This window comes from Dermacentor silvarum, chromosome 1 (genome assembly GCF_013339745.2).
Source record: "Dermacentor silvarum isolate Dsil-2018 chromosome 1, BIME_Dsil_1.4, whole genome shotgun sequence".
Classification (NCBI taxonomy): domain Eukaryota; kingdom Metazoa; phylum Arthropoda; class Arachnida; order Ixodida; family Ixodidae; genus Dermacentor; species Dermacentor silvarum.
Window position 1 is genome coordinate 193,976,322 of NC_051154.1, and position 13,734 is coordinate 193,990,055.

At 44.5% G+C, this 13,734-nt stretch overlaps 1 protein-coding gene across 5 annotated transcripts in view; it reads right to left on the minus strand.

Annotated features, from left to right (window-relative positions):
• Nucleotides 1-13,734, minus strand: part of LOC119436591 (neuropathy target esterase sws-like) — a 198,537-nt gene that overhangs the window by 144,410 nt on the left and 40,393 nt on the right. For all 5 annotated transcript variants that reach the window (XM_049658821.1, XM_049658827.1, XM_049658826.1 and 2 more), the window contains exons 12-13: nucleotides 7,040-7,213; nucleotides 835-987 (exon numbers count right to left, since the gene is read on the minus strand). In XM_049658821.1, the coding sequence (XP_049514778.1) occupies nucleotides 835-987; nucleotides 7,040-7,213 (327 nt within the window). The remainder of the gene's footprint in view (nucleotides 1-834; nucleotides 988-7,039; nucleotides 7,214-13,734) is intronic.

The window sequence follows — 13,734 nt, forward strand, 5'->3', positions numbered from 1 at the left end:
GCGGAGCGCATCTCCGCCCCAATCCAGTTCGCTCGCAGCGCCTTCGCACAATTTTTCCACACGTGGCACCTCAGCGGGAGAGCGCCGTTTGGCCCAATCGACCATTGTCTAGTACACTCTAGGCATTGCTGTCATTCCCGCACTATTTCCGCTGTTAACTACGGCAATGCGAACTTTGTCACTTCGTTTTGGTTGGACGCTAGCGCTGTTCTTGCTCTTTTGGGTCGCACGCTCGCTGAGCTCCGAAAGTTGTCCGAATTGACCGATGTGCGGCCAAATACGTCTGAATTAATGAGAGTTTGACTGCATTGAATAATGTATATGCCGTACCGTATTTACTCATATAACGAATGCCCTTTTTATCCCAAAAAATTTTTTACAAAGTTGGGGGTGCGTTCATTATGCAGGGTAATATTTTTAGAAATTTTTTTTCCCCGCTGCCACCTCTAAACAATTCGAGACACACAGTACAATTTGTCGTTCAATACAGCATCTGACGAGCTGGAATGGAAGCAGCCGGATCCGAGGTGCTTTGCTGTGCCATAGCGCCAGATAAGACACCTAACAATCTGGCGCTATGGCATGATAAAACGCCTCGGATCCGCTGCCGTTTCGGCATGTCAGACGCCGAATCGTACCGTGTGTCTCCTATTTCATGGCAGCAAGTTTGGGGTACAATCAGTATACGTGGAAAAGATTAATCTTTTTTACTGGAAAAATGGGGGAGGGGGGGGGAGGGTGTATTCATTATGAGAGTAAATACGGTCAATACTGCAATTGTGCATTAAAAGTTGCAAAAAAAAAAAAGAGCTCAAACAGCCTCTTATCACGCACATCAGTGTCCTTGGCAGATGTCTTCTGGGAGACAGCCACATATCCCGAAAGAATAAAGAAGAGGGAAGCTGGCTCGCCTGAATCCTCCTTGCTCAAGTACTCTCCTGGCTGAAACTCCTTTACTGCAATCATGTTCCGAATCATTTCCTCATCCTGCAACATGAAAGTGAAGGTGATCATTGGGATCAGCATGATCCTGAGCATCCCCATAAGCACGCATAGAATGCACTCATCATTGGCCTCAGCAAAACAATAACTTGTCTGCGAACATACAAGAATCTCATTTATTTAAAACATGCATTCTTAAACCGTAGTCTCACTTGTCCTATATTCCCAGCATGACTCCTCCAGTGCTCATTTTAGTCATAGGGAGATAATGCATGTTTGAAGGTTTCTGAGTACTGCCCTCAGATACCTGCAGCTCCCAGTGATGTGATTGGTCCAAGTCATTTCGGAGCACCTTTTGGAACAACTAAAACCTCACTTTAGAGCTGAAAATCACCCTTTTGGAGCAGTTACCAGACAAACATTTTTTGCACGCAAATGTTTAGTCCAGCTAGAGCAGTAGTGCCATGTGCTCCAACAAGAATCTGTGTATGCACACGCGCATGCATATGTTTGTCTCTGATATCCCAAAGGCTGAAACTTGCTTATTGCTCTTATTTTCTTATGAATAGTCCTAAGTTTCTTCAATCTTGTGGCACAGAGCTGTCAAACAAAAACAACAACAACAACAAAAAAACACTTTCCCAATATAATTTACATTACTATGTTTTTTCAAAGAGGCGTTCCCCGATGCTGTAGTGTCCGGAGACAAAAAGCAAGTGTCGCTTCAGTACTGGGAGTGCGGACTATGCACATTTCAGAGGCATTCTTTGTACTATTGAAAAGAATCCTCCCGATGTCCGTGCTTTTAGTACTAGCTAGGTGGTGTAGGTGTGTGGGGAAGTCCGACTGTTGTGCTTATCAGTCAGTAAATGGATAGAATCCTTAGGCTCATGGTTCCTTGCGGTATTGAACATGCACTGCCATCTTACGTTATTCACACTGCATAGCCCACCCATCATGCACACAACTTGCGTATTCCAAGAATGTATCACAAGGAAACTGTTTACATGAACCAGTATGCGAAAATACGTGCAGGCTGGTGAGAGACATTTTACCTATAAATGGAAAGGTTAGCCAAGCGAAAGGCTTGGCACGCCATTACAGCTTTAATAAATCACAGGATATCAAAGAAAGAGAGGGGGGGGGGGGGATAGAAAAAAAAAGACAGCAAACATAACCACTTGAAGACAAACTCAGAAATGTATGCAATAGTGAGCACGATGAAATAAACGAAGTGAAAAATGGAGCTTATGACACTGTCAATAAACAAAATGTTATTCATCTCTGTCCCTCTAGCTACAGCTGTGTGGCCACCAAACTCAGAAATGTATGCAATAGTGAGCACGATGAAATGAATGAAGTGAAAAATGGAGCTTTATGACGCTGTCAATAAACAAAATGTTATTCATCTCTGTCCCTCTAGCTACAGCAGTGTGGCCACCCTGTTTGACATTATCAAAAAAAGAAAAACTATATAAACTAACAGCTTAGAAATGTAGGTAATTTTTCACAGGAAACCAAAATATTATATTCCTTTCACAACTGCTGTACAACAACTGCCCTCGATCTTAGGCTTCCATGATGGACACAATGGTCATGGCATTCTGAAGTCAAATTTGTGGCGTTCTTTAACTGTTTAGTTAAAGTTAACCGCTAGAAATGTGCTCACGTTCGTTGCTTTTATATTTTAACATTTTATTTCACGACATAGCAGTCAGAACATATACCCCGATACATAAAATTATAGCCTGACCACTGGTGTTTTGAATGCATTTGAAGCAGTAATAATTGCTAAGACAGTTTTGGGAAATCTTATTTGAAACTTCAAAAAAGCACCTGAAGGAACACAACTGAAAGTTATTATTAGTAGCTATTTTTATATAAGTACTAGGAGTAAATAAAAACTGACATACCATATTTTCCCACGTATAACCTGCCACCACATATAACCTGCCACCAACCAACCCACACCCCCAATTACAACAGCCCCGAAAAAAAAAAAAAATATCTGCAGATATATTCTACAGAAATAACTACATACATCAACGCTCAAATCTTTGCACAAACGTCTCTATTTTCGGATGCATGACTCGACCACGTCGTATCTTCGGCCAGCAGCTCTATTCCCCCATTCTTTGGTGATGCAGATAAAGCTGGATTCAGACAACGGATGTTATCGTGGATGAATCTGTCATGTGCTATACGACGTGAATTGGATCGCTTCGCAGCTAGCATTGACACAACAGAGCATGACAGCGCCAATGGAGCAGCCCTAGCATGGGCAATGGCGATGGATCAAACACGACTGAGCCGAAAATCCCAATAGTGATTTGGCTCACCGCCGTATCACAAAGCGCTTCACGTGGACAGAGGGAGGGCTGCGGGAATAGGTGACACAAGTGTTTGCTGGAGCCGCGTGCACTATACACTAACTACTAAATGCAAAATAGCAACCCGTAACAAAATATGCGTCTGGCTCCCAGTTCCCTACTTTTGTAGGACAGAAAAGAAAAAAATTTGTACGCAGGTTTGTTGTGTCAATAGTAGCCTTAGTGATGCCCATGTGTGCAGGAAAGCAGTAACTGCACAAATGTGAAAACGGCCGAGCTATTTCGGACGTGCCTGTGGCAATTTGAGCCCTTGATGGCAGTAAAACGCATGCATTCGTTTTTTTCGAACTGCCTGTTTTTTCTAACAATTTTGCGGCCCCTAGGCAGTCCGAAAAATCTTACGTTGACTGTAGTACATATGCTGCCAAAACGCTGATGAATAAAAGCAACCCACGGTGGGAAAAATCAAGTTGCACTAGATATTAGTCGAACCTAGTTATAAAAAAAGACACACACTCATGAGCATCTACCGTTGTTTGAGACATTATTAAAACAGCCTAGACATCGGATCAGAAAATTTGACAACCCGACAAAAGCTTCTGTGTCTTAACTGGTGCTGCCATTTAAAGAATATGTTGTCGAGTCGACCATAGCGAAAATTTTGCATTGTTTTATTGAGGAAGTGCTAGGAGTACTGGATACTTTTTCTGACTATACCTCCAGTTGCAGTTTTATTTTTTACAATCTGCAAAAATTGGTCAAATCTGACCAACAGCTCAGTCGTCATTTCAGACAGTGCATGGCATTGCTAGTAGAAGAATTCCAAAAGAAATGTTTAACAATATGTAGAAAAACTGTCGATAAAACTGACTGATTTCTATAGGCCTGGTAAGGAAAGAGTTAATGACGAATTAGCAGATAGCACAACAGATAGCAGGAACAAACGCTTCTTCCCTGAAACATGCCAGTCGATGCGCTGCATACAGCTCGCACTTGGCTACGCAAATACTTGGATGACTCCAAGGCTTCAGCCACTCCAAACCGAAATTTCATACTCCTTACAATGTGCCCTTTGATGATTCGGACTGCAAATTTGGCCACTGAGGCAATGAGAAAAAGCATAAGGATTGTTTCGATGCTTTGCCAGCACCTTCTCAAAACCAAGTAGCGAAGCCTAGTTGATCCAGTAGCTATTGACCACACCCAAAACATGGGACAAGCCAAGTCAAGCTGCTAAGTTGTCGAGGCTGCATTTACGTTTGTTGTGTATCTGTGTCCAATGTTTGTTCCTTAACGTATTGAATAGCGGCGATTTCGGGTAACTTCGCTGTGTGCCGTTACAAATTTTTGTCATTTAGAATCGTCTTCTTCTTTCTGGGGTTTTACATGCCAAAACCAGTTCTGATTATGAGGCACGTCGTAGTGGAGGGCTCCCGATTAATTTTGACCCCATGGGGTTTTTTAATGTGCACTATAATGCAAAAGAACCCCAGGAGGTCAAAATGTCAAGAATTGTCAAGCAGCTTCAATATAATAATAAATTCTGGAGTTTTATGTGCCAAAACCACAGTATGATTATGAGGCCTGCCGTAGTGGGTGACTCCGGGTTAATTTTGACCACCTGGTGTTCTTTAACGTGCACCCAACGCACAAGTGTTTTGGCATTTCACTTCCATTGAAATGCGGCCGCTGCAGCCGAGATTTGATCCCGTGACCTCATGGTCAAGCAGCAGCTTCAAATGGCATCAACTCCACGCTCATTGTCGGCGCCAATCTTGGGCTGCTGAGCACGAGGTCGCGGGATCGAATCCCGGCCACGGCGGCCGCATTTCGATGGGGACGAAATGCGAAAACACCCGTGTACTTAGATTTAGGTGCACGTTAAAGAACCCCAGGTGGTCCAAATTTCCGGAGTCCCCCACTACGGCGTGCCTCATAATCAGAACTGGTTTTGGCACGTAAAACCCTATAATTTAATTTAATTTTAATTGTCGGCGCCAATGGTGGCGGTAATGAAATGAGGGAAGTGCCGGGCAATAACTGTTGCAACGAAACTTGCGAGCATTCAGCTGCCGAACACGGTCGACTCCTGTTCAAGTAACCAGGGGATGCATATATTTGGTGCATGCACTGACTGTATTATCTGTAGTGACAGCATTATGATAGTGAAAATATGCAGGGTGTTTTATTTTAGCTGCACCAAATTTTTGAAAATTGCCTGTGGCAGATAGCACAATTCTAATCCTTGATCTAAACTACTCGATGAGGCGGCCATTACTTCCACAAGAAATCAAAATGCCTAACTGAATAATTAACAGAATTATGCTAGTTAACTTTTTAATGAATTCCATTGCAGCAAATATTTCAATGTACGAATTATAGCTGGTGAGTTCGCAAGGCATATCAACTTGGAACGAATTGTTAGGACTGAATCAGTTTCAAGATATTAATTTTCAAAGTGTCCAATGAAATGCGTTGGCGTTCCAGTTATCTTTTTGAAGAAAATGCTGTTTTATGCATTGAAGCACCAAAGTAACTGGAACACCAATGCATTTCATCAGACACATTGAAAATTAATATCACCCGCCGTGGTTGCTCAGTGGCTATGGTGTTGAGCTGCTGAGCACGAGGTCGCGGGATCGAATCCCGGCCACGGCGGCCGCATTTCGATGGGGGCGAAATGCGAAAACACCCGTGTACATAGATTTAGGTGCACGTTAAAGAACCCCAGGTGGTCCAAATTTCCGGAGTCCCCCACTACGGCGTGCCTCATAATCAGTACTGGTTTTGGCACGTAAAACCCCATAATTTTTTTTTTGAAAATTAATATCTTGAAACTAGTGCAGCCCAGAAAATTCATTCGTAGTGGATACACCTTGGTAACTCGCCAGCTAGTTTGTAGATTAGGATATGTGCCGTAAAATAATTAATTAAAAAGTGAATTAGCATAATTATGTTCAGTATTCAATTAGGCATTTGGATTTCTTGTGGAAGTAACGGCCGCCTCATCGAGTAGTTTAGATCAAGGATTAGAATTGTGCTATCTGCCACAGGCTATTTTTAAAATTTTGGTGCACCTAAAATAAAACACCCTGTAGAACGACCCTTGAACACAGTCTGACCCAAAATGAGTTGCATGCAAGCATGTGTGCATGCAGCAACATGTTGACAAAGTTTGTGCCCCTTGTGTAATTAGTCACTTTATAATATAATGACAAAATAATTTTCTAGCCAATTCGTTCTTTCAGACTTCCGATTATTCAAACTTGTAGGTGGATTACACCAAGCACAAATTATGAGTCAGCGACTGTATTAATTTTCATACATTGACTGTGCATTCTTCTCCTAATTTTGCCTTTAATCTGTTGTGCTGGTACAGAAACTGAATGAGCGCACTCCATTTTGCTTATCGATATACTCCCGAAACGGCTGTAGCCAAGGTGCAACATTAAAACAACAGAAGATGAGCTCATGAGTGTCTCAGTGACAACAAGAATGTGGATTGCCTTAGTGCCATGTCATTATCACAAATGAATCATTAATGACATGGCCATGCAAATCACTATACTGTTGTAAGCAAGCAAAAAAAGTGGCCTAGCTACCACACTCACCAATGGCAGTGTGGTGCGATGTGCACAATGTGACAACAAAATTTATTAAATTCAACGAACAAAATTTGCACAATAGCAGAGTGGCCCAGCTCAGCAGAGCACCTTGCACCATAGAATCGCAGCATGTAAAACAGGTTACAAAGTTAGCCACAGTACCTCAATGTCCAGCCTGCTCATGAAACCTTGGACAGCTGCTTCAATGTAATCATTGTACTCCTGAACTGATGAGGAAGTCCGGGAACCCTCGCCGATCACAAAAGATGCTTTTCGAGTTGACTTGCGTGATCCAGGTGCATCAGACGCTACAGACACCTTTCGGCTTGATGAAGACTGCATAGACAAAACGACTATCAAATTTATTCATGGGTAGCTAATTTCCACTGAATTGCAGTGCACAGTGTCAAAGGATTCAGAGTCAACACTATAAAAAGGTCATTATTACGAGCAGCATAATACCACAAGGATAGAGAAGAAAGAACTCAAACAGAAAAAGCACTGAATTTCTACTAAATTTTATTCACAGAAGACACTTGGTTAAACACAAAACGAAAACCAAACAACCCCGCTATCGCAAGTCATAAAGAAAGCCAAGATTTGAAGAAAAAAACATACCGCAAGGATGAAAACGGGAGTGAAAAACAATGCGGACCGCCAGTGACAATAGACAACCTACACCTTAACAAAAACTAGCACACATCTAGCACCTATCAGGCAAAGTTATTTGCCTTTCCAAGAGAAAAATTGAGGGCTGGCTAATGCATATGGACCCTCTTTTCTTTATATGGTGAAATAGCTCACGTACTCACTGATCTTCATGCTGGAAAAGCATGGGTGCATCACTAATACAGGCACACAACCACAGCTGCTGCAGTGCAAGGCTAACTGGGAATGTGCTGCATTTTGTGCTGCAATTCTTTCTTCCCTTGTAATTTTGTGATGCTTGTAATTGTAAAGCCAGCACCAACGCTCAATTTTCTCCTTACTACAGACCTTTTCACAGGCGAGGTGAGGGGGGGGGACACGAGGGAGGAGGAGCCTGTCATTGCTTTCCTCCTCCTGGGGCCGTATTCTGAAACGTTCCACTTCGGCAATATTTCGCTTAGGCGAAAGTCGCGTTCAAAAGCCAACCGGCTGCTTAACCGCGACGTCAGCATGCACTACCAACACGCGCTCTCGAACGCTTCACAAAAAACACGAGACGGCGCACCGTGTGCGTGCAGAGCGGCTCAGGTGCATTGTTTTCGAATGCATAGGCCGCAATACATCACAGGCGTGTTCGTTTATTCAATACAGTGGAAACGCAATGATACGAATCTCACGGGGTCACGAAAAATATTCGTATTAGCCGAAATTCGTATCATCGAAACACAATTAAAACTAGCTAAATTAAAGAGTCAGAAGTGAACTCACTCAGGCACACGCACGTAAAAAGCATTTACAGTATAGACTACTTATAACGTAACCGTTTATAGTGCAGAACTGGCTACAACACGGCCTTTTCAGACTCCCGTTTACCCTCCCATAGAACTCCATGTATACGCATACCGCTTACAGTGCAGCCGCGTGAGACGAAATACCGGTTATAATGCGGCTTCCGCGGGAAAATCTCGCCGACAAGGGGGGCAGCGAGTACGCTTCTCAACAAGGTGCGCCCACCGATGAGAGAGATCAACGAGGGCAATGCGGAGGAGGAGCATGAGACATGGAGCATGAGTCTAAGGGCGATAAAATCGTCGCCAAGCCGTATGTGTGAGCGAAAGCGCGCGGGGGACGCGCGCCTTCACGGAGAGCGAACGCACAGCGGAAAGCGAACGCACAGCGGAGAGCAAACGCGACTTCCGTCGCGTGAAAGGCCGTGGGGGTATGGGAGGGAGTGAGGGAGGGAGGGGGGGCGACTCTGTGGCTGCGGCACCAAATGCGTATCTTGCAACCGGGTGCAAGGGTAACTGGCGACGCAATCTCCCACGCGAAAGGAGCAAAGCGCGAAGGCAGCGCGGGAGGGAGGGAGGGAGGGAGGGGGGGGGGGGGCCGGCGTCTACTCTGCCAACAAATGCGTTCTTGTACTTTGCGCCTGTGCCGGCTGTCGGTGTTGTCGTGTGCACCGTATCTTGAAAGCGATCTCCACACGGCTCTGACCTTTGTATGCGCTGTGCCCTTACGCCGCTTAGTTTCCGCTGAAGCGATAGACCGCACAAACCTTCGCTCGCTGCGGCGGCCGCGCTTCCTCACGCAAAAGGAAAAGCACAAAAGCAACAAAAGCGCCACCGCTTCAAACTCTTCACACCCAGTCGCAGCCTCCGCACTTCCCAGCGCCGCGTCCGCGCCAAAATAGAAAGGGAGAAAGCGCGTGACTGCGCGCTGTTCTTCTTCGCGGCCGTCGGTGGGGCGGCGTTTATTCGTATCAACCGACGTGGGTCGAAAATCGATTCGTAACAACCGTTCTCTAGCACGTTGCAAAGTAATGGGGCTCGGCCGGGACCACAGAAAAATTCCTATCATCCGGAAATTCGTATTAGCCGTGATCGTATCATCGAGATTCCACTATACATGTTGGGAGCACGCACTGACACCGTGACGTCAAAATGACGTACACCGGAACTACTAGGTGGCGCAACTTCTTTTCCAGTTTTGCTCAACCAGCCAATCAGCGCGCGCCTGAAAGTGAAAAAAGAAATTTAGCCCAAATGGAACGTTTCAGAATACGGCCCCTGACTGGGCTATGAGACGCTAGAGCATTGAGCTTTCACATGCAGTGATGCCTGGCGATGCTCTTAACAATCTGAAAATTTCCTCACTTTTAGCAGATTAGGATAGAAACTTTCTACAAATACCCGTAGAGTGGCCGTGGCGATTTACTTAAGTGCCATTAGGTCAGATACAGAGTGAAAGCAGCCGATGACTGCTGTGATGATACCACTTTGCTTAGTAATACGAGTGAATGTGAAAGATCAACCTGATAGCGTAGTAGCGATGTCCTACACCGTCATAAACAAGCATACCCATTTTCTGTCACATCGTCTCATCTCTTAAAGCCTACTTCTGAAATTTCCATTGCACACACTGCGGCTGGTCACCTGGGAGCTTTACACATACTGTTCAATTTCACACAGATAATCTGCAGATGGTTAGGCTTTTTATTCAAGCTGCAGTTATGGAAGTGCCTAGAGACATTCACAAGAAAACAGCATGTAAGTGCATACCTTGCTTAAGAAAAGGAAACAATTTCACAGCACTTAATAATTGATTCATAAAAGTATACATTTGGGCTAGTTAGTGATACGCCACTTTTTTGCAGTGTGCATGAACGAGGATGCACAGATATGTAGCGTTTCCTTCTGTATGCTGAAAAAATAGTTATTTGTTCGGAATATGTACCCAGTGTGTAATGCATACGAGGACTTGCACCCCATAATCTATGCATGCAGCCGCTTTGCATACTGCAAAATTGCTTTGACGCATGAATAAGCAGCACGAATTAATGAGTCAAATTTTAATTAGCTTTTCATGTTTTCCATTTTATTTTGCATGGTGAGAGGGATAGGGAAGGAGGTTCATTGTGAACGCGCAGTCAACATGCATAAGCTATGAAAATGCTCTTGCTCTAGGACCACGAATTAACCCACAAAAGCATTGACACCAAGCATGTAATCCTTAGTGCATCCTTGCAAAAAGTTATTACAAAGCAAATAATCACATTGCAACCTCACACTGGTCTGGAATGTTTATTTCTCGCAGCATAGACAGCCCACGCCTGAAATAAATATATATAAAGAATTGAAGGCATGCCTATGGAAAAAAAGGTACAGTCGAATGCCTTTATAGCAAAGTGTTGTAACTTTGTTGTAAAGGTCGCACACAGCACAGCTCACAATAGAACGGGAAAATAATTATTCATTAGCTATACAGGTCATTTCAGTGTAGCGGAGTTCGTTGTAGAAGCACTCGACTGTATTTTCTTATCTCACGCAACATGCAATGTAACTTTTCAGTGTTTTGTGCATTTGTTTAATACTCGGTGGTGGTCCAGCCAGTATAAGAATTGGAGCAATTTTTGGAGCAGGAAAAAAGATGTTTTGTAGCTATTTAGGAGCAGCCAAATTAGCATTTTGTAGCAGTTCTGTGGCACAAAATTTTGCGTTCTGGAGCAGTTGGAGCAGACGAAGAGCAAGTGGGTGACATTTGGTACAGCTTATTACTACTACACAATTGTTAAGTATTCTTTAAGAGAAAATGGACACAAGCAAGACAGACTGACGCAGCCATTTAGCTCACCTGCCCAGAGCAGAAAACATTGCAAACAGACTTTATTTGCCTATGTAAATAGCACTTGCAGACTACTGAGAATAGCTTTATGCAATCACACATAATACAAAAGCAACTAGAAAAGCAGAAAAACAATTTTGTGCAACAACAATGCCTAGCCGCGGGCCCGAGGAGTCGACGCTCGATGTGCTTAGTCGCACAGTCCCAAGTGCCGATGCGCGAACTGCCTAGCCGCGGGCCTGAGGAGCCAACGCTCAATGTGCTTAGTCGCGCAGTCCCAAGTGCTGATGTGCGAAATACCTAGATGCGGGCCGAGGAGTCGATGCTCGACGGGCTTAGTCGCGTAGTCCCAAGTGCCGATGCACGAAATGCCTACAGCCGCAGGCTCGAGGAGACGCTTGATGTGCTGAGTCGCGAATTCAGAAACATCGAGTGCTGAAAGGCTTCCCTGCGTGCCCAAATGAGGATTCCGTGCACGAAGCTTAGTCGCGAAGTTCGCATCGCCGATGCTCGGCATGCTTAGCCGCGAGTCTGTCCACAAATGGAGGGATCGGCCACGCTACTATGATGTCTGCATAGTGCCAAAGGCAAAGGTGGCGCTTTGGCGCACTTGGCGCAAGTTGCACTTCGGTGGGCGCAGACAAGTAGAATTGTAGCAAAATGGTGCAAATGGTGCAATTGGACCACCACTGAATACTACGGAACTACACATACCTAACTTGCTTGTGGAAATTTCTATTGTAGGGCAGATCCCCTATTAAGCGAAAGAATTCTCAAAATACTTAGGACAACACAACCACCACACAAGTAATGACACGAGCACAAATAATGAAAAATGTGCAAAAGAAGCAACTGTGCAGTGTGGCGAATGGCTTTTCTTGCACAGCCAAGCCACCAGCATGACGGCTGAGCCCAGCCTAGATTGCGCCACTTTTCCATGATGGTCATGTGACATCCATGGCACTCTCCGTGAAAACATCTACAGTCTACATACGGTTTTTCGGGCTCCCTAGGGGCCGTGAAAACGTCTAAAAAATTGGGCAGTCCAAAAAAATTAATGCACCTTTTACTGCCCCCAAGGGCTCAAATCGCCAGGCACGACCTAAATAGCTCTGAAGGCCTGCCAGTACACTTATTATGCGTAATGGTGCTTGTAATGTGAAGGGAGACAGCGGGTGCATACGTGTATAATTAAGGAATACATACTATGTCCCGTGACAATAGCCCCTTCCTACTCTTGGTATGCTTCACCGCAATACTTTGCATATTCGCCGCATAACAATGCTGTATCGAGGTGAAGCTGACTTTTGGGAACTGGCATTATGCAATGCACGGTGCTTTCCGAGCTTCCAAGCCACTGGCGAGGGTTACAAAGGTGGAGCCTGCACCATTGCCGACAGAGGCAATTCTTTCACAGAACATGGCACCGAACAGCAAGAAGCTTGGTAGCGAACGTCCAAGCAGGTAGGCCTAGCGTTGCCGCGGTGGTGGCTATGGCTGCCAGCGGATCTGCGTGCGAGAGCGCCTGTTCGAGGAGGCGAGATAATAAAAATGGCAGTGATGGTGGCTTCGATAATGCCGTTTCAGAACTGGGAAAAAGTCCAGAAAATCAAACGGCGAAGGGTTTTCGCATCCGAAATTTCGGATCTTCTTATACATTGCCTCTATGGGGTACATGGCGGTGCCGCGAAGGCGCCCAAATTATCGGGCATGTCCGAAAAATCGGTCATCCGTAAAATCAGTCGTTGACTTACATAAACAGTACAATAACTGCAACAGCCTTCCTAAGGTCAACTTGTAACCCCCTACCCTTCTCCCACAAAAAATAAACATACTAACACAGCTGTTCCAGATAATGTAAAGCTCTAGTTATAAACACAAAAGTAGGTTTGTTGTGCTCGTCCATTTGTCCGTTGGTCTTTTTTGTTAAGGGCAGTACCTGGGGCTAGGATCGCAAAAATCGCTAACAAAACTTTTTGGGAAACTACTTGTTTCGGCATCTGTAATGCCAGTATCAAAATGATTTAGCTGAAAACGCACTCTAAGTGCCCGAAAAAATAATTTTGTCAGAGCTTTTTGGCAGCTTAAAATCGTGCAAGAACATTGAAGTTCACAGAGCTGTCTCTCGTCTTTCCCATCGCTGAGTGCCACCACCTTGGTATTATTTGAAAGTTCGAAGTTGAGCCTTTTCATTCCCACCCATCTCACCTAGTCTGGCTGCATAGGAAAAGTGCAAGGTGCTCACTACGGCTCTTTATTATAGGGAAGCAACACCGTAGCACTTACACGAACCACATTGTAAGGCAATAATCAGGCAAATTTCAACCCAAATCAAAATGGTGAAATTAGCCAAGAGAGCCTCTAGAACGTTCATGTATCCTGCATATTTGAATTATTTCTTCCTGAAAGATATTCTTCGTTGCTTAGTGATTTGGCATGTCTATCCTTCTTGCTGTTGAGAGACTATGCTATTCAACAAGAAAAATGAGATCGTATGGCAAGGCTCTGTCTTTTGCCACATCAAGATGTCTGATTGTGATACGATTATTTTCTAAGTCTTTCTTCAATGTTCGCTGTAGAACATTCCC